At 41.5% G+C, this 21,176-nt stretch overlaps 1 protein-coding gene across 1 annotated transcript in view; it reads right to left on the reverse strand.

Moving 5' to 3' along the window:
• LOC117728253 (CD82 antigen-like) overlaps window positions 1-20,239 on the reverse strand; it is a 22,710-nt gene extending 2,471 nt beyond the window's left edge. Inside the window, exons 1-6 of the mRNA XM_034529064.1 lie at window positions 20,070-20,239; window positions 8,516-8,588; window positions 7,162-7,234; window positions 4,360-4,481; window positions 3,684-3,758; window positions 1-91 (exon numbers count right to left, since the gene is read on the reverse strand). The exon at window positions 1-91 is cut by the window's left edge and continues 8 nt beyond it. Coding sequence (XP_034384955.1) covers window positions 1-91; window positions 3,684-3,758; window positions 4,360-4,481; window positions 7,162-7,234; window positions 8,516-8,578 — 424 coding nt within the window. The 5' untranslated portion in view covers window positions 8,579-8,588; window positions 20,070-20,239. The remainder of the gene's footprint in view (window positions 92-3,683; window positions 3,759-4,359; window positions 4,482-7,161; window positions 7,235-8,515; window positions 8,589-20,069) is intronic.
• Between the last annotated feature and the right edge of the window lie 937 nt (window positions 20,240-21,176).

Here is a 21,176-nt window from a genome sequence, read left to right on the forward strand (position 1 = left end):
GGATGAAGTCCCAGGCCTGCTCCGTGGTGGAGTTGTTGCCGGGGTAGTCGTCCAGCACCTTGGTGACGATCTTGGACGTCTCTTCGTGTAACTGAGAGGAAACAGTTTTGTGATGTTCATAAAAAAAAAATCATAAAGTCTTATGGTGCAAGAAAGTGCTTCTGGAGCTCAAACTGCATGCATTTGATATGCTGTTTATAGTTTCCTCATGCCTGTGATCCATATTGGAGAGAATTTGTGTTTTTTCTCCTTTCTTGTGAACATTTGGTTGTGTGTCGCTGGATTTATGACAGAGGTCATGAAGTTTATGGTCTTGGTAAGTATAAAGACAACCTAGTGTCCAAATTCCGACACTAGAAAAGATCTAATCACACGTTTACTGTCTTAGAGTGAAAAAAAGAGCTGTGTGTTAAGTATTTTCTCCCACAATGAACATGCTGAGACTAAGACGAGAAGATTGATACCACTCTTTCCTTTGTATTTGGAGATGAAGCCAGCAGCTAGTTAGCCTAGCTTAGCATAACACCTTGAAACACAGGTAAACAGTCTCTCCAATAGTTACAAAAGGTGCCTATCAGCACCTCTAAAAGGTCAATAGTTAACATGTTGTATTGTGCTCATTTATTCTGGGTATAAAAACAGATTTGAGAGGACCAGGCTCCTGTCTTTATGCTAAGCTAACTAGCTGCAGCTCTACATTTAACTGATATACATGAGTGGTGTCAATCTTCTCTCTACAATCAACTCTCTGCAAGACAGCATACAATATTTAAACATGTCAAACTATTCCTTTAAGTTATTTTAGGAAAGTGGGAATCTTTCTGGACACTCAACATTAAAAGGTTTATAATCGGAGCCTTTTTTTATTAACATTCCAACACATTTCTATTTATTTTTTTGAGAGTGCGGTTTTACAACTCAAACACGAGCTGTGAATTCTCGGGTAGAAGAATTTGGCATCAAGATCTGCGAAATCCTCTTTGTGGGATATCCAGACGCCACGAATCAGGAGTCGAATATCGCCTCGTTTACATAAAACCAACTGGAGACCAGACGCAGGACATCTCAGAGGAATCGTCGCTAAAATCTTTTCACCGAGAATGTTGAGACACTCGAGGTCTCCAGTGAATTCATACTGGAAAAAGGAAAAGAAAGAAGTTCTCCAAATAGAGTTGTTGTTTTTTTCCTTGGACCACTATTTGGCAGACGAGCTGAAAAGAAGTCGGAGAGTTTTCCAACAAATGTTCAGATACAATAAACAGATCCAGAACTGAACCTTTTTGTAGCATTTCTTCAGATTTATGCATCTGGATCCACGAGCACTAACTCGTGGTCCGAGTCGGCGGTTTTCATAAGAGTGCACGTTATTAGTGCACGTTTGTAGGAGGCCGTTGTGCGACACGTTAAGCATAAATCCTAAATCACCATAAATCCTTTGTCTCGTCGTTGAAACTACAAATTATTAATCATTAATACTTATTGTACATATTTAAATAATTAATTTATATTGTTATTATTATTATTAACAACAAATACATTTATATTTAATTTTTTTTAATTGTATTTTAGATCTCTTCCATCTTAATGTGATTATTTATTAATTACAATAATTAATTAAATTATTATAATTTAATACAAACTATTTGTATTATTGAAAAGCACTTAATGCCCCCATACTCTAGGAAACCAGAGTTACATTTTTTTAAGCTAAAAACTCTCCAGCTTCTCAAAAGTTGAATATTTATTGTTTTTCTTTTGTCTGCTATGAAAGTAAACTGAATGAGAAGGATCATGAGCTCAAGTTTTTAAATGTAATGTGTTCACATTAACTAAACATTTGTTTAAATTTACAGGCTCTTCCGTGTTATTCTCAGAAGCTTTCAGTCATAATCACAACGTTGACATAACTTCTACTTACACTTTTAATTACTGGAGCTGCATAAACATCTAAAAGATAAATGTGACCCGAATGTAAACAAGAGCAGAAACTGCAACACTGTACTTAAAGTAAAAATAACTCCTTTCCTCCTTCACTCATCCTTTCCTCCTCTACTCCTTCACTCCTTTCTTTCTCCACTCCTTTCCTCCTCCACTCCTTTCCGCCTTTTCTCCTTTCCTCCTCCACTCCTTTCCTCCTCCACTCCTTTCCTCCTTCCCTCATCCTTTCCTCCTCTACTCCTTCACTCCTTTCCTCCTCCACTCCTTTCCTCCTCCTTTCCTCCTCCACTCCTTTCCGCCTTTCCTCCTTTCCTCCTCCACTCCTTTCCTCCTTTCCTCATCCACTCCTTTCCTCATCCTTTCCTCCTCCACTCCTTTCCTCCTTCCCTCATCCTTTCCTCCTCTACTCCTTCACTCCTTTCCTCCTCCACTCCTTTCCTCCTTTCCTCCTCCACTCCTTTCCTCCTTTCCTCATCCACTCCTTTCCTCCTTTCCTCCTCCACTCCTTTCCTCCTTTCCTCATCCACTCCTTTCCTCATCCTTTCCTCCTCCACTCCTTTCCTCCTTCCCTCATCCTTTCCTCCTCCACTCCTTTCCTCCTTTCCTCCTCCACTCCTTTCCTCCTTTCCTCATCCACTCCTTTCCTCCTTTCCTCCTCCACTCCTTTCCTCCTTTCCTCATCCACTCCTTTCCTCCTTTCCTCCTCCACTCCTTTCCTCCTTTCCTCATCCTTTCCTCCTCTACTCCTTTCCTCTTTTCCTCCTTTCCTCCTCCACTCCTTTCCTCCAGAGGAGCCAACATTGCTCGTCCTTATGCGTTGCCATAGAAACATCAAGTGCATCAAAGTTTGGTTGCGTCTCAATCTCTTTAAAAAAAAAAAAAAAAATTTAAAAAAAGGAGGAAGAGGCTGAAAAGACTCCAATAAATAATTATTAGATATGTTACATATTTGTTTCAGTGTTTATATTCGTTTCACTTTTTGTGTTTATTTATTGTTTTTGTTTAATTTTTTCACTTTCATTTTCATTTTCATGTTTTTGAAGTTGTGAACTCATAGTTTCAGTCATAGTTTCGCCAAAAGAGAAAACAGCTCAGACTTCACTGATCAGTTCGATTGTTTCTGTAATGAGAAACCATAAGAAATATGAATAAAAATGATAATTATATTTAAATAATTTACTTAATCATAATTCTTCAAACGTAATTTATCACAGGAAACATATTTGTTTTCAAACTGTCCTGATAATTTAGAAAAAGAAAAAAAATGTGCAATAAAAAGGCAGACAAATAACAATAGAAATGAATAAATAAATAATAAATAAATAAATGCAGTTCTTGTTTAGTGAACCGAGCCTCCAGAGTAAATGAATCTCTGCTGATAAGTGCAATCTGAAGCTATCGAACCTATAAAAAAAGGTTTTATGAACGACAAAACAGGTGAGTTCACCTGCAGGCGGCGACACAACACTTCTCCGTCGTCCCCGGTTACCTGCCGGAGGGTTTAATTAGATTCTATTGGTGGCGTTCACACGTTCGTGCCCGTTACGACACATCGTGAACGCGGCCGATCACACGATAATAAAAAATAAAAAAAAAGGTGTGTCGCAACACATTCCTTCTGAGAGAATCACCTGACGGAGTTCAACCCTCCAGGTGAGCCTGACGAAGCGAAACAAAGAGGAGGGGGCGGGGCTACCCACAAGGCCCGTCAACGTAACAAATGAAGAGGAAGCGACGTCACTCACCACATCCTTCTGGAAGTAGATGAGCGTGCCGGCTGCCACCTGAGCGATGAGGATCAGCAGGAGGCAGGTGAAGTACTGAGGGGAGACACAAGAGAGTGAGTGGTGAGTCATGAGGATCCCAGTTAAACCAGTTAAGATAAGCATCTCCAACAAGGCGTGCATCCACTGACAAGGATCGCTGAAAGCTGTCCAACAAATGCCCGTTTATATATATATTTATATAATAATATATATATATTTTATTATAGAAATATATAAAATATATATATATATTTTATTACAAGAATATATATATTTTATTATAGAAATAAATACATGTATATATATTTTAATATAGAAATATTTAAATAAATATCTTTTTATTCTATACATGTATATTTTATTATAGAAATATATATTTATTAATTTATAGAAATAAATTGGCTTGCAGCATGCCCTAAAATAGCATAAGCCGGACAGAAAGGCACTCGTATCCGGAATAAAAGTGGAAGATTATTACCTCTGCCAAGTAAGGGTTCCTGCTCATAAACAGTTTTTTTCAGTGGTAAAAATAATGAAGAAAGCAGTTGTTGGTCTTATGTGTCTGCAGTAAATCCTCCACTTGTACCACAGCTGCATTAATCATCATCATCATCATCATGTTTAAAAGTTACAGACACACAAACAGATCACTCACCAGGCCGAGCAGGCAGCGGATCTCATAGATGGCCCCCAAGCAGCCGAGGAAGCCCATGAGCATGGAGAAGGCCCCGACTCCAATCAGGATGTAGCACGCCACCTTTACAGCCGTGGAGTTATCTGTACGGAGAGGGAGGGCGCCGATCGGACATCAATACCAAGGAGGTTCACTTGTGACACGGTCACAATGTATTAACCACGTTTCAGCCCAACTTTTACGCCATGAAAAAATTTAAAAAGTTGCTACGAGGAACTTTAATGTGTTGTTTTTTGGCGGCCCCTGTGGACGAAAGCGGTAGTGTTCCCTTTAGAAAACATCTTGTTTTGCTGTAAGTCTGCTCCGCTCAGCCCTGGTTCCGGTCCTCCCTTCCCTCACCGGCCTTACTAAATATATTATTATCGAGAAAGCAATTTGCAGATTAATCAACAACAACAAATAAGTTGTCGCCCCGGCACCGACATGGGAGTGTGGACAAAAAGAGAAGTGTGCACTTCAACGCTGTCAAACAACGGCTTCTGTGTGTCGCACATCTGCACGACGGTCCAGATGTTCCGCTCATCCGACCCGTCAACAACCGAATGACATCCGACGCAATCGAGCGAAATGCATTTCATATATATATATATATATATATATATATATATATATATATATATGTATGTGTCTTATTAAGAAGTATTCAGATGTTTAACTTTAGGATTCATCAACCTGGACTCCAAAAAAAAAAAGAGTTAAGTTATTAAAGATGTCTGACAAAGCAAAAACTATTAGCATAAAAATATATTTAAAGTACTGAAATGTTAATTTTTCTGTATAATATCACAGATTATTTATGCATTAATGTGTTCATCACTTCGACGCTGCAGATGGTAAATTTAAACTTTATAAACAGCTATAAAAGTTATTCTTTAATAAAACACCTCGATTCATATTTTGTATCAATATTCTAAATCTCTAAAAGTAATTTTTAATCTTCAAAATAAATGCAGTAAAAAGTATAAAGTACACACATGAAGTAAATGTGCTTGGAGACAGATTATGGGATGTTACGTGACCGTCTGAGTCGTAACACAAACCGTCCATTGAGCGTCGAAACGTCTCATTTACGGCGACACAAAGCGAAACTGTGCGCCGCACTTTCACATGAGCGCACGGCCGTCCTCCACGAAGACCCCGGACTCACGCCGCCCGGACAGACCGGTGATGTAGTGTGTGTGTGTGTGTGTGTGTGTGTGTGTGTGTGTGTGTGTGTGTGTGTGGGGTGGTGAGTAAGGCGGTGAGCGCACTGGGCTGATGAGATGCATGCTGATGCTGAACGGAGCAGAAAGAGCTCAGTGTCTGAGGAGAGAACACCTGCAGAGGGACAAATGTCTCCCACACACACACACACACACACACACACACACTATTACACCAGCTCAATGTCCGTCTCTATAGTTCTGCATCAACACTTCTTCAGTCGTCTCAAAGCCCGTCTGTGTCGCTCACAGAGGTCGTCATTTTCTTCTTCTTCTTCATTTTCTTCCTCGCTGATAAGCTCTTCATTTAACTCTTCATTTAAAAAAAGGGATAGTTCAAAGTTAGCGTAGCTTAGCATAAAGACTGGAAGCTGTGGGAATCTGCTAGCTTGGATATCAACATACGTCAATACCAACAATGGTGGAATGTAACCATGTACAGTTTAGTCCTGATCCTCTACAGACCTCAGTTTAGTCCTGATCCTCTACAGACCTCAGTTTAGTCCCGATCCTCTACAGACCTCAGTTTAGTCCCGATCCTCTACAGACCTCAGTTTAGTCCTGGTCCTCTACAGACCTCAGTTTAGTCCTGATCCTCTACAGACCTCAGTTTAGTCCTGGTCCTCTACAGACCTCAGTTTAGTCCCGGTCCTCTACAGACCTCAGTTTAGTCCCGGTCCTCTACAGACCTCAGTTTAGTCCCGGTCCTCTACAGACCTCTGTTCACCGTGGACAGACCCAGATCCCCCCCCTCCTCCTCCTCCTCCTCCTCCTCCTCCTCCTCCTCCTCCCCTCCTCCTCCCCTCCTCCTCCTCCTCCTCCTCCTCCTCCTCTCCTCTCTGGGAGCCGACACCATGCTACTGGAGACCCAGGACCTATTTCTGGACTTGCTGGAGGCAAGAGGGACCCGGGAGAACCAGAACCAGGACAGAGGGTCAGACCTGCTGCAGTAAAATGAAGTATTCTAAAGGGACCCAGGTGCTCTGAGTCACTACCACTTTAGTCCACAGGGGGCGCCAGAACCAACACATAATTAAAGAAGAACATCTGGAGGTACTTGTATTTTCTCAGTCTGGTATTAGTACTTGTACCACAGTACTTGTACCTCAGTACTTGTACCTCATACTTCCTCCACCACTGACTTCCCAGCAGCTCTTCGGCGATGAAGCGTATTTCTTATCCGTCAATTGATTTCTTTTAATCCTATTTATGTATATATATTTTTTAACACGAGTAAATGAAGCAAAGATGAAAATGAAAGATACGAGGAGGCCGAGCGAGAGAGAGAGAGACTCAACCCACCAGTGTAAACACACCATCACACCGTCGACCTTCATCGAGGTCGCTGTGACTCGGGTGAAGGAATGTCTGCTATCAGACGTGCGCGGCATCAAGCGGCGAAGTGTCAGCAGATCTTTACGTCTTCGACAAGCGATCGAAACTTGATTATAGATAACCGGATAACCAGATAACCGGTTCCCTTCACTTCTTCTACTACTCTGGTTTTCCGAGTCGCACTCAAACATGTGGTTTCATCCCAACTCTTGACACAGGAACTCACTCAGGACCACGATGAAGCTCTGATTGTCCAGCAGGAGCCACAGACCGAAGCCCATGATGACGCCGCCGCAGAGCTGGAGGGGACACACACACACACACACACACACACACACACACACACACACACACACACACACAGTCAGACATAATAAACAATGCTTCAGACATGCTGTGAACGAGCACATTTCAAACCACAGCATGTTTATGAAGACAACCAATTGTTCGACCTGTCAATCACCTTGTAGCCCCGCCCCTAAAGCATCCCCTGCTTTATGGTCCGATTGACTCTCAATGGACCATAATTTACTAAATGAACATAAGGAATATTCTGATTTTTATACGCGTCTAAAGTGTTATTAAAAAGGGACGTATCATAGGAAAACTATGTTTCTTCAGGCCTCGGTGCATATAGAAGAACACTGGCGGGATGCGAATGTTGCCATGGCAACACTGAAGCTAGGGCTTCGGTTCAATATGACAACATCTGCAGCGAAATGTATGCCGACAACAAACCTCTCTTTGCGTGAGAACTCGGGTGTGAAAACACACAGCGGAGGAAACGAAGCAAACACACACACACACACACACACACACACACACAGTTTGTTTATCCGGCGCTAAGAAGCTCTCGACCTCAGATCACAGATTTCATTTAATTTCTTCTCTAAACGAGAAAGTGAGTTTCACCATGGCAACCGGGCCGCAGGCTGCAATTAGGACTCAGAGACTCACGGAGAAGGAACTTGAATGACGTCGCGACTTTAGAAACTTCTACGCTGTAAACGGTCAACTATTCTATAAAAGGTTTTACTTTTTAATGTGTTGTATTCATCTGTAACGGTTATATGCAACTCCTCTGGTTGTATAGAAGTTTATGCTTCATGTGTTGAAGCTGCATTCTCTCTACTGACCACCAGGGGGCGACTCCTCTGGTTGTATAGAAGTCTATGCTTCATGTGTTAAAGCTGCATTCTCTCTCCTGACCACCAGGGGGCGACTCCTCTGGTTGTATAGAAATCTATGCTTCATGTGTTAAAGCTGCATTCTCTCTACTGACCACCAGGGGGCGACTCCTCTGGTTGTATAGAAGTCTATATAAATGACTCTACTTCTCTTGATTTATTCCCTCAGTAAACATTGTAAACATTAGTTTTTGGTCTCAATCTCTAGTTTCAAGTCTTCTTCAATACAGCGTGATGTTCATTTAGTAAATTATGGACATTTAGAGTCAAACAGAGCATAAAGCAGGGGATGCTTTAGGGCGGGGCTACAAGGTGATTGACAGGTCTCTACCAGACTCCTCCTCATTTCTCCTTTAATGTCACATCATTATCGGCGAGGGTGAAAATACTCACAAAGAAGATGAGGTTGAAGAGGAACAGGAAGTACTTGGTCGCGGTCAGGCAGCCTTTCCCCATGATGCCGGCTCTGTAAACAAGAGACAGTCACAATATTATATATATATTTATATTTATATATACACACACACACACACACACACACACACACAGACACACAGTATAATGTATACAAACAGAGTGCAGGTGACGTTGTTCTGGGCGTGATGTGAACAAGTGGTGACAGATGCTTATAGAAGCACAGACCTCCGAGGCTAAGCCGGCCGGGATGATCACGATGTGGGGTGGGGGTGGGTGGGTGGTGGGCTCAAATCCTCCAGGATTACACCCGCAAAAAAAAACAGTACAATCACAACCTCAATCTGTGAGCACAGAAGGAGAGGTCAAACCCTCCGTGACCTCCGGGGTCCTCATCGAGGAGCCGAGTCTTTTCGCTCCAGAGCCGTTCGCATCGATAGGAAATCAATAAATTCTGCAGATTAGAGGCGACGGAGATATTCTCCTCACAGCGGAGTAAAACCTAAATAACACCAAGAAGAACACGATGGTCTTCTGGCAAGAAAAGCAGACCTACTTTTTTATAGGCCAAGCCAGTCATCTCTCACTTGATGTGCATTTGAGAAGATGCATCATGGAGGAAATGTGTAGAATCATATCAGTCTTGATTATTTCCTCATATAGTTATTCTAAATTATAATTATTATAATATATATATATATATATATATATATATATATATATAATGTATATAATATATATGTATATATATATTTAAAACATATATATATATTATTTTTTTAATCAAAATATAGTCAAAGAAAATGGTTAAATTGTCTTAGTTTATAATGAATATTTATTATAAATAATTAATTTAACCGACGTAGATTTATGTTGCATTACAAAATGTATAACAATAGAATTGCATCCCTGTGTGCAGCAAGCTGGAGAGTTTTGAACCCCTTAAAAACACCAACAAATATGGATTGAAGGAGAATATTTAGTTCGATAACAAAATGTTGTGAATTAAATCTATGGGTTTAACAAATGTTCACGTCTGGACTTTATTAAATCGCTTTTATTAGTTATTGGAAAAGTTTGGCTCACGCAAGTCAGAAACTACAAACAGAATAACACTAATAATATTCGTGTAGAATGATTTTTATCTGCAAATGTGCGAAGATATTGTGTTCAAACAGAATAAAACTTGATTTGGATTCCTAATTTGAACGTAAACGTTACCAATTAAGCTTGGAGGTTTTCAACTGTGTGTGTGTGTGTGTGTGTGTGTATATCACACACACACACACACACACACACACAGTTGTATATCATCATCGCTGAGTGCAGGCGCTGGTATTTATGTTCACAGAAATAATGCAAAGCGGAAGTAAAAAGTTCATCCATCTCGTATCCAGCACCAGCTGGTCGCTGACCTTTCCCCGTCTGTGTGGTGGCCGATATTTACAGAACATCCCCGTCTGCCATGAATGCACCACCATCACTCTGTCTGGCTGTTCCACCTGGTCTTCACCCCCCCCCCCCCCTGTACAGTAATGGATGGCCTCTTACTGTCCAATAAATCTATGAAAATCTGGGTGAACTATGGCGGCCCGACTCAATGGCAGTGAAGCCCTGGAGCTCGAGTATCCGACCCATATTCCCATCACTTTAAATGAGTTACTGTTACATGGGGGGGGGGGGGAGGGTGGGGGGGTTGCACCTGCAGGGATGACCGAAGGGAGAGAATATGCAATGGGAGAGAAGCAGCGAAGCCAGATGGAGGCATTACGGAGCAGACTGGAGCTTTAAGACCTGGTTCTGATGCACAGGACGGTCTGAAAGGAGAGACGCTGCGTTAAATCACTTTTTTGTTTTAGGTCCGTCTTTAAAACGTGAAAACTCGGAGGGGGGGGGGGGGGGGGGGTTCCCGGGTAGAGATTTTATAACAGAAAAAGGATTAAAGCCAAAAAGGATCACATTTTCTAAAACTAACCAAAGCAAAATCATTCAAATGTTTTGCAAATCCCAAAAAATAAATCCAAATAAAAGCTGGTTTTCATCCACGTTACGCAAATATGAAGAGTTGGTTCATCGAGATGAGCCAATCCTCAAGTTGGAAACTGACCACCAGGGGGCGACTCCTCTGGTTGTATAGAAGTTTATGCTTCATGTGTTAAAGCTGCATTCTCTCTCCTGACCACCAGGGGGCGACTCCTCTGGTTGTATAGAAGTTTATGCTTCATGTGTTAAAGCTGCATTCTCTCTCCTGACCACCAGGGGGCGACTCCTCTGGTTGTATAGAAGTCTATGCTTCATGTGTTAAAGCTGCATTCTCTCTCCTGACCACCAGGGGTCGACTCCTCTGGTTGTATAGAAGTCTATGCTTCATGTGTTGAAGCTGCATTCTCTCTCCTGACCACCAGGGGTCGACTCCTCTGGTTGTATAGAAGTTTATGCTTCATGTATTAAAGCTGCAGTCTCTCTCCTGACCACCAGGAGGCGACTCCTCCGGTTGTATAGAAGTCTGCTTCATGTGTTAAAGCTGCATTCTCTCTCCTGACCACCAGGGGTCGACTCCTCCGGTTGTATAGAAGTCTATGCTTCATGTGTTAAAGCTGCATTCTCTCTCCTAACCACCAGGGGGTGACTCCTCTGGTTGTATAGAAGTCTATGCTTCATGTGTTAAAGCTGCATTCTCTCTCCTGACCACCAGGGGGTGACTCCTCTGGTTGTATAGAAGTCTATGCTTTATGTGTTAAAGCTAACGAGTTAGCCGCCAGCGCCATGAGTTCACCAGCCATTCTCAATGTTGTTTTTGGTCTTTTAAGTGGACTTATTGACTTATCCCTTAAATCACTGCAGCTTTAAGGCTTCCACACGTCTACATTCTGGTCGTCGTGAACAACGATGAACGTATTGATGCACTTCTGGCTCCCGAGACAAAAAGGCGTTGTGCCGCAGCTGCTGAATGAATAGAAACATGACTTCAGGAATGTATACATGATGTTTCAATTAATTCATCAGCCTAAAAGAAGTTGTTGAATATGGCATGATTTTTAAATATAAAACCATAGGGAGGGTTCACAGCGTTTCACTCTTGAGGTCTAGAAACTAAGGTCTAGTCCAATAGAAAGCACGCTATGCTAATTACTCGCAGCAGAGAGCTCTCAACGCGGGTCTGGAGCGCATTACGAAGGCACGACCGGTAACGGGTCATTAAAATGAACCTCGGACACAAACAGAAGAACCTCGGGTCAAGCCGAGTGCCGTCGGAGGCTCTGACCCAGTTCACCGGGGGTTTGGGGGTCACGATGACCCGGAAAATAGTTCAGAGACTGAGCCGCTCTCCTTTCTGCATTTTAAAATCTCTCAAAAGCCAAAGACCACGTTCACACCGAGGCGCTTCACTTTGTTAAAAAAAGAGTGAATCCTGGCCAGATGTTTGAAAAGGTGGAAATGTATTTGTCTCTCACGGACGGCAATTTACCCGACCTTATAACTGCCTCACCTCAACTATCGTGTGAGAGTTTCCTAACTGTCAATCACCGTGCAGCCCCGCCCTAAAGCCTACCTCTGCTTTATGGTCTATTTATCTCTAAATGCACCAAAATGTACTAAATGCACATCATGCTGTATCGAAAAAGACTTTATTTGTTATCTCAGTAAACGTTTATGGTCTCAATCTCTAGTTTCAAGAAAAAAAAGAGTCATTTTATATAGACTTCTATACAACCAGAGGAGTCGCCCCCTGGTGGCCAGTACAGAGAATGCAGCTTTAACACATGAAGCATAGACTTCTATACAACCAGAGGAGTCGCCCCTTGGTGGCCAGGAGAGAGAATGCAGCTTTAACACATGAAGCATAGACTTCTATACAACCAGAGGAGTCGCCCCCTGGTGGTCAGTACAGAGAATGCAGCTTTAAGACGTGAACCATTAGCTTCTATACAACCAGAGGAGTCGCCCCCTGGTGGCCAGTACAGAGAATGCAGCTTTAACACATGAAGCATAGACTTCTATACAACCAGAGGAGTCGCCCCTTGGTGGTCAGGAGAGAGAATGCAGCTTTAATACATGAAGCATAGACTTCTATACAACCAGAGGAGTCGCCCCCTGGTGGCCAGTACAGAGAATGCAGCTTTAACACATGAAGCATAGACTTCTATACAACCAGAGAAGTCGCCCCCTGGTGGTCAGGAGAGAGAATGCAGCTTTAACACATGAAGCATAGACTTCTATACAACCAGAGGAGTCGCCCCCTGGTGGCCAGGAGAGAGAATGCAGCTTTAACACATGAAGCATAGGCTTCTATACAACCAGAGGAGTCGCCCCCTGGTGGTCAGTACAGAGAATGCAGCTTTAAGACGTGAACCATTGGCTTCACTTTTCAGAGCCGCAGAAACCAAACTTACGATCGCACACTAGGTTCTCACGCTGATCAATAAGTGCGTTTTGTATTTTTACATAAATCTTTTTGCACAAAAGGAAAAACCAGGAAAGACTAATTCCTACTCGTGAGCATTTTTAGTTAAAGAACTGTTTTAGTACCTTCCTTAAACTAAATAATTTAGAGTTTTTCAGGGAATTTTGGTGAAATTGCACTGAACCTTATTAGTGGTGAAACACTTTTAAAACATCTGTTGGAATACCACAATGATTGAGCCACTTTCCTTAATGGAAGGCAATAATAAACATTAAAAACAACCAACCCACTTCCCCACCGAGCTGACGCAGCACACTGAAGCCTCCGACCTCATTCAGCGGCCTTTTCATTCCTACTCGGGTGGAGTAATCATAAACAAACAAAGCCTTCCACTCCTCCGCCCCCCTCCCTTCGTTTTGAAGGCTCTGGTGGTACCAGGCGCCAACGGCTCGCGGTCACTCGCTCGGAGAGACGTCACAACACTCGGCGAGGAAAGTAAAACTAAAAAAAGATAAGAGCCGAGCTTCTGTTTTTAATTTTTTCCAGCTAACATCACAAGCTTCCAGACATAAATACATAAGAATAAAAGTAAAAGTAGAACTATAAAGTAACCTGGAGAGGAAATACTTGAGTAAAAGTACAAGGAGAGAAGTTACGATTCTTTCCTTGTTTATCGGCTAATACAAAGTTTTTTAAAAAATCGGGTTAAATCCCGAAAAATATTTTATGTTGCTGTGAAAACTACATTTTACAAGATTAAATTTGAACACGTCGCAACAACGTGATAATCTAATCCCCCGCAAAACTCTTCTTTTTTTTAAAAAATAACCGAACACGTCACATTGGTGCGAAATGCAACCTCCGTTAGCTCCTTTATGTCACCGGCTAACGGTAACTAGCTCTCCTACGGGTTTGAACACCGTTTTGTCGCAATATCAGGGGGGAAAAGGTGCGTCGTGCTTGTTTGCACATGTGCAGAAGCCCTCGGGCGGGATGCACAGATCTGTGTACCCGATCCGGTATTTCAGGTCGTTTTTAAAAGGTATTTCTGATACTAGTATGTCAACAACTCCAAGCAAGTACCACGTATACTTGCTTGGAGTATACGTGGTTAAATTTCTCCTTCAAATGGTGAATTTAAACAAAAAAACGGAACGTTTCATGGCCAGAAATATGCGATATCTTCCATCCTCGTCTCCATTTAGCATTTTCTTTCATGCAAGGAAGCGTTTTCTGCAAGTTATTCACATTATGCGCCATGAGAGTTGGACGTTTGTGAAGCAGATATGAAACTGGGAGATTATAAAACAAGAAGCCACTTTCAGTTTCATTTGTTTCCGAGCCGTGTTTTCACATCGGCCGCTTCATGTTACGCTCCGCTTCATCTTCTCGGTGTCGCCGGTAATCCCTCGTGAACGGTTTCTGGCAAACATCGTCTCATCTGTTTGTTTACAGCGACTTCATAATCAGAAGCAGCAATTCATCTCGACAAAGATGTGAACACGACACAGATGCATAAAAACAACAAAAGCTTATTCTGCTACACGTTTAACTCTAAATAAACAAGATATATATATATATATATATATACATAAATAAAATAAATATAACATATACATATATTAATATATATATATAATATTAATATAACATATATTAATAGATATGTTATATTAATAGATATATATATTAATATATATATTATATGTATTTATATTAATATATATGTTATATTTATTTATATATATGTTATATATATATATATATATATATATAAGAATTATATATATATATATATATATATATATATATATATATATATATATTATTGTTAATATTAATTCCAAGTGGCTTTTTATCTGACCAACAGTCCAAAATCCAAAGGTATTGTGGTATTTTTGTTTGTTTTTAAAAAGAGGAAAAAGATCAGAATATAAATCACTTAATTGACTAATTGTCTCAGCATGTTAAATAATCATAAATCCAACTGGACGAGAAATGACACTGAAAATTAGAGGTGCATCTTAGCTAATAATTAAACTACTTTTGATCGTTTGGGTAACTTCTTTAAAACAAAAACACAAAACGTGACGGTCTGCTGACGATGTTTTTCATATGCGACAGGAAATGAATTGTCTAGAGATTTTAGACAAAACACTCGTGTTCTGAGGAACTGTGACTTTATTCATTCTATAAACTAAAACTATTAAGACGTTTGTCGTTTTTCACGAACAACAATCCACATGTAGCTTCTTAAATGTGATGATTTGATGCATACGAGAGTAAACTCATATATTTTGGGATATTTGAATGTCTAAATTCAGCTTCTTGGGCGTACATATTAATAGGCATATTAATAGACTGATGACAACTAACAAGAAATTAGTTGGTGGACTAATCGATAATGAAAATAACCGTTTGCTGCTGATCTGCGAGGGTCTGAACTCGGTATTTAAACATTTCCAGCTCATTTTGGTGATAATTTGACAGATTTGATTTGATTAATAACACAAATTCAATCCGACAGACGACACCGCTGGACTTCTCGTCCACGTTGCCTACAAACGCTCTGACACATGCAGAAATGAGCAGGAGGTGCGTGGGGGGGGGGCGGCCACAACAACAACAACAACAACAATAAACTCTTTTGTTGTTTTCCCTCGCTGTTCTTTTCAGCAGAATCTATTTGGAGCCTGAAATTTAAATCTCATATTCGGAGAGCAGAGATTAACAAAGGAGCTCTTATTGTCGATCAACTGGTTCCTCACACCGACATTTTCTCTGTTATTAGCGTAGCTTAGCATAAAGAATGGACGCAGGGGGAAACCATTAGCCGTGCTCTTTGAATAAACAACGCAGAGATATTATATGTAAAAAGGTTCCAGCTTTAATGTTGTTTAATGTGTCGAAATAACTTGTTTTATTTAACCAACAGTCCAAATGCCACAAGTTTTACATGCAAATTCTTTACTCGATTAATCAATTTATTGTTTGGTTTATATATAGCCAGAAAAAAAAGAACAAAAGAATGTTTTTATGATTTGTAAAACCCCTAAAAAACAATATTTAGATGAAAAAAAAGTAAAAGCTGCAAGTCGTCGAATTTGAGAAGCGACTAAAACAATCAGTTCAGTTATCTTAATAGTTTCAGATTAATTGTCGCAGGAAATGTTATAAATCCTCTCCTTCCCTCTCGTTCCCTCCTTCCTTCCCTCCCTCCTTGCCTCCTTCCCTCACTCTGACTCCAGAACAATGGCGGCTTTCAGGCGCGGTTTTCTCGCCGGTGACAAAAAGGTGAAACTCGACACGCGGCTCCGGCTTCACGTTTCTTCCGCACAATAACATTTTTTTTTTTAAACAGAGCAGACGCCTTTTTTTAAATTCTTCTTCTTTCTTCTCACCGTGAGAAACACGACCGTCGGCTTCAGGCGCACCAAAAAAAACCTGCAAATCCTCCGATTTATGAAGCCGGAACTTTTAAATTACCTTCACGATTAATCGATTATCACAATAGTTCTGGGATCTTTTTTCTCTCAACTGGTCAAAGAATCTCTGCAGCTCATTCAGAGCCTGATTCGACATTTTATTACTGAAAACATGGAGAAAATATGTATTTTATGGCTGTTTGAATATCCAAACTAATAAAAATCCCTTCTGTATAAAACCTTTGACTCCAATACGTCAACAAGATGAATCAAGAAGTTTCATTTTTTTTACCCGGCTGTAATTAATTCATCGTTTTTCCCCACTCGGCGGCGGAGAAACCAGTTCGGGCCTCCCAGACGTCGCCTTTATTCCCAGTCAACAGAAAGGAGAGCAAGCCAAGCAAGTTTCCATGGCGACGCTGAAGTGTCTGTGTGTGTGTGTGTGTGGGAAAAGGGAGTCGCTCAAGTCTCGTGCTTGTTTAGAGTCAAACTCTTTCACAACGTTGAAGCGTGTAAACAGAAATCTCTGCTTCGTTTCCACGACCACCAACTCGGAACGAGTGTCCGTTTTTCCTCTTGCACTCAAACTCATCACAAGGATCAGTGAGACTTGACAGCTGCATGTTTCACTTTTACTTGTCTGGTTTCGGTGGATATATATATATATATATATATATATATATATATATATATATATATATATATATATATATATAGAAGTCCATGCTTCATGTGTTAAAGCTGCATTCTCTCTCCTGACCACCAGAGGGTGACTCCTCTGGTTGTATAGAAGTCTATGCTTCATGTGTTAAAGCTGCATTCTCTCTCCTGACCACCAGGGGGCGACTCCTCTGGTTGTATAGAAGTCTATATAAATGACTCTACTTCTCTTGATTTATTCCCTCAGTAAACATTGTAAACATTAGTTTTTGGTCTCAATCTCTAGTTTCAAGTCTTCTTCAATACAGCGTGATGTTCTTTTAGTAAATTATGGTCATTTAGAGTCAAACAGACCATAAAGCAGGAGATGCTTTAGGGCTGATGTGTATTTAACAACAATACATATCGATGAAACTGATCGGGCTTTGATACACATATCAATACTCGTTCGCAGTTGGTTTTGGTCTTTTCGTGGGATTTACTGAAGACTAAAACAATATTTAACTGATCTGGCTCTCTGAGTTGAGGATGATCAGAAACCCTTTCATTATCCGACTCGAACCGTGTTAATACCCAGAATCCCCCTTGAGGACAATCCACTGAACAAGGTCAACCGTTTACGAGCTCATTTTAAACCAAGCCCCCCCCCCCCACACACACACACACACACACACCCCCTAAAAGAAACCATGCGTGGTGTCGCCTGGTCGAAGTCATCGCGTCCAAGATCTCAGAATGAAGACGAACCCGTTCTCCGAGAACATTCCCCGTCAGACTGACAGCTGCTGGCCGGTTCCCCTTCAGACGCTCCGCTCCCCGACGTATATGGAAAAAGGTCACTAAAGGTCGCGCCGCCTGACCTGCAGCCTGGACGGGTTTACGGCGATCCGAAATATATATATATATATATATATATATATATATATATATATATATATATATATACCGTTGACGCCACCGCGCACGTCAGTCAGGCAGAAACTAATCGTCCATTAATTGATTCCACCATGGGAAAGTCGATTTTGTTTTTTTGGGGGGGGGGGGTTTACGCCATTTTTGCCAGCTGGTTCCAGCTTCTGTGTGTTGATTTATTATTTCTTATTTATCCCCATTAGCATCGATGTCATCGCTTCAACATTTCATCCCTCAACCGCGAGTCGACGTTCGTGCCAAAGACGATTCGCTGACGAGATTATTGCCTCTGGCCACAACAACAAAAGAACTTTTTTTTTTAAACAATTCTGTACACATGAACATCTATTCATCTGTCCATCTCGGGGAGAGGGATCCTCCTCTGTTGCTCTCCTGAAGGTTTCTTCCCTTTTCCCCTGTGAGAGGTTATTTTTGGGGAGTTTTTCAACCAATTTTTGTAATTTGTGATATTGGGCTATACAAAATAAACTGAATTAGACAATAAAAAGGTTCCAAAACAGCAAAAAAAGTAACCTTCTTTCTTATTGGCGTTTCCCGTCCCTTTGGAGGCCTTTTTTAAAACGTGTTTTGCTCATGTGATCAATTTGCACCTCAACATTCATGAAGTCTTAAGCTCTCACGTCTAGAAGGTAGACGTCTAAACGTCACCTCACCTTTGTAGGCTGACTTCCGATTGCGTCGCACCTCAATGTGTAGGCGTCACAACGCCCTCTGACGATGTGGCGAACGGACATCCTGCAAACTTTAAAAACTCCTTTCAACCTGGACGAAGGTTGCCTTTCACAATAAAAGCATTCCACTAAGAGGAAACTCAATGAAAAGGACGTAGAGCAGCTTCAGCAACGTGGGAACCAGAGACGGACGTTGATCCGGATCAATGGGATCCTGGTCGTTGGTCCTGTGGTAATCTTTTGCAACCTTTGGATCGATTTTACGTTTAACTTTGAGCGATTTTTGGAGAATTTGCTGCTTTTCATGGCGTTTTATTATCGTTGGGTTCTGGACTGTTGATTGGATAGAGCCCAACTTTAAAAGAAGACCTTTTAAAAGACGCCCCTTTGGCCTCTGGGAAGTTGTTCAGCTCCAGATTTCAAGACTATAAAGAACATAACCGCCAGTTGTAGCTTCACCTCAGTTCAACCCGAAACAACCAGAGCGCCCTTTTTTTATTTGCTCTGCACATGTTCCTCCGTTTCATTCGATTGGTTAAACATGTTTCCGTCTGTTTTTCGAGCTTCATCCAGAGAGTTATTTAATAAAAAAGTTCCACTGACATCCCGCCGATGGTTTCAATCAGCCATTCCCACAACAGGAACCCAAAAAAAAAGAAAGAAAAACACATTTCACATGCCAGACTTTTTTGGCCTTTTTTTGGGGGGTTTCTAGTGAAATGTGGGATTGTTTTTACCTCTTTGTAAAACTGGGAAATTAAAATAAAAAGACAAAGAATACATTGTGTGAGACACAACCAGAAACTTGAAAGAAAAAAAGTTTGTTGACCTAAAAACTACATAATCAATAAATCCTTTGACCCAAATGATGTCTTAAGATATTAGATGAGCTTGCAATAACTGATATACAATAACAAATTGTGCAAAAAAAAGGTACACAATCCACTTTGTTTGCGCCAAACTTTGCACAACAAAACCTGCGCGTTTAGCCCGATCTGCACACTTTAAAGTAAGTTCGCACCTTTCTTTGAAGCGTGACATTAGCTCGTGTGTGTCTGTCCTCCAACGACTGGAGCAGATCGACTCGATGCAGCGCTCACTTCCGCAAACACGCGAAAGATTTAAAGTCGCGAGCGGCTGCGTTAAAATCCATAAATCACCCGCACAGGCGCCACATCAGCAGCAGCAGCTCTGCGGGACAGATTGAAGTCACCAACCCGTTCTTATTGCGCTCTTTAAACCACTAAAACTATCCATCAATCAATCAATCAATCAAGCCGGGGATCGAGCTGAAGTTCACCAGAGCAGCTCGCGCACGCCTCGTGCTCACGCAGAGAAGAAGAAGAAGAAGAAAAACACACATCTCGTTACAATTAAAGAGAAACGCGGCTTCCGTTCACGAAGAAAGGCAACAATGTCGCGGCTGCTGGGCGACTCACGTTGTGGGGTTCGAAGCTGCGGGTCCTGTGCGGGTCCTCTGGGGGTCCTGTGCGCGTGGAGAGCGGACTGCGGGGCGGACTGCGGGTCGGACTGCGGGACCTCCGGCTCGACACAACAAAGCAGCAGCAGCGAGTCTGCGAACTGAAGCAGGAGACGGAGGCGCGCGCGGGGGAGAGTCTGCTGCGGTCCCCCGTGTGGCGGCTACGGGTAGTGACGAGGGTCAGGGTCAGTTAACCCCGTCGTCCCCTGGGACGAGGAAAACTAAAACAGGCAACAATATATATATAAAAACACAAAATAGATTCGTCTTTAGTCAGAGAATGCGTTTTAATTTGACCTGACTGGTTTCCATTATTTTCATTTTCTGAGATAAAAAGGGAATTAATTATCTTAATGTCAAATAATTTAATCTATATTTTTGTCATTAATTTGCTTACGATATAATTACTGTATTCCTATTACATTATATACACTTTAACTGAAATTAGCCTACTGTTGGTCACTTTTCTTCTTCAGACTCGAAGGGAAAGTGTGTTTTTTTCACTACATTCATGAAATCTAGTTGCTCTACAATTTAAAACTGACAAATGTTAGAAATTAAAACTTTTACGAGTAGAGCTAAGATAAAATTGTTAGTTTGATTTAAGTTTCAGATTCACTGCTTTTCCTTCAAGTTATCATTTTTAGTAATAATATTGGAGGTTTGCACAAAAACATTTAGTCCACTACAAAAGAAACATTTATTTAAAATAGGTAACGTGTCTGTTGGTCAGCAGATTAGCCTGCGAGGAGGAGGAGGAGGAGGAGGGTGATGAAGTCAGGGTCGGTCTGAAGAACACAAAGCTCTCCACTCACTCGGCGAGCCTCTAAATGTCGTTATTCTGCATGAGCGTACAGTTGTGACGGCGGAGAGCAGACACAGCGCCGCGTCTTTGTGTGGAGAGACGGGTCCTCGTCCAGATGAGTGACGTTCGGGAGGGGTGACACCGTGACCTCACAGGGTGATGTCACAGTGGCCTCCATTTATGTCTTCTTACACACAAAAAGAGACGTCACACGTCAGTCAAGTAGTCGGATCATTGAGCTATAGTTTAGGGGGGGGGGGG

Source organism: Cyclopterus lumpus, chromosome 3 (genome assembly GCF_009769545.1).
Source record: "Cyclopterus lumpus isolate fCycLum1 chromosome 3, fCycLum1.pri, whole genome shotgun sequence".
In the NCBI taxonomy this organism is placed as follows: Eukaryota; Metazoa; Chordata; class Actinopteri; order Perciformes; family Cyclopteridae; genus Cyclopterus; species Cyclopterus lumpus.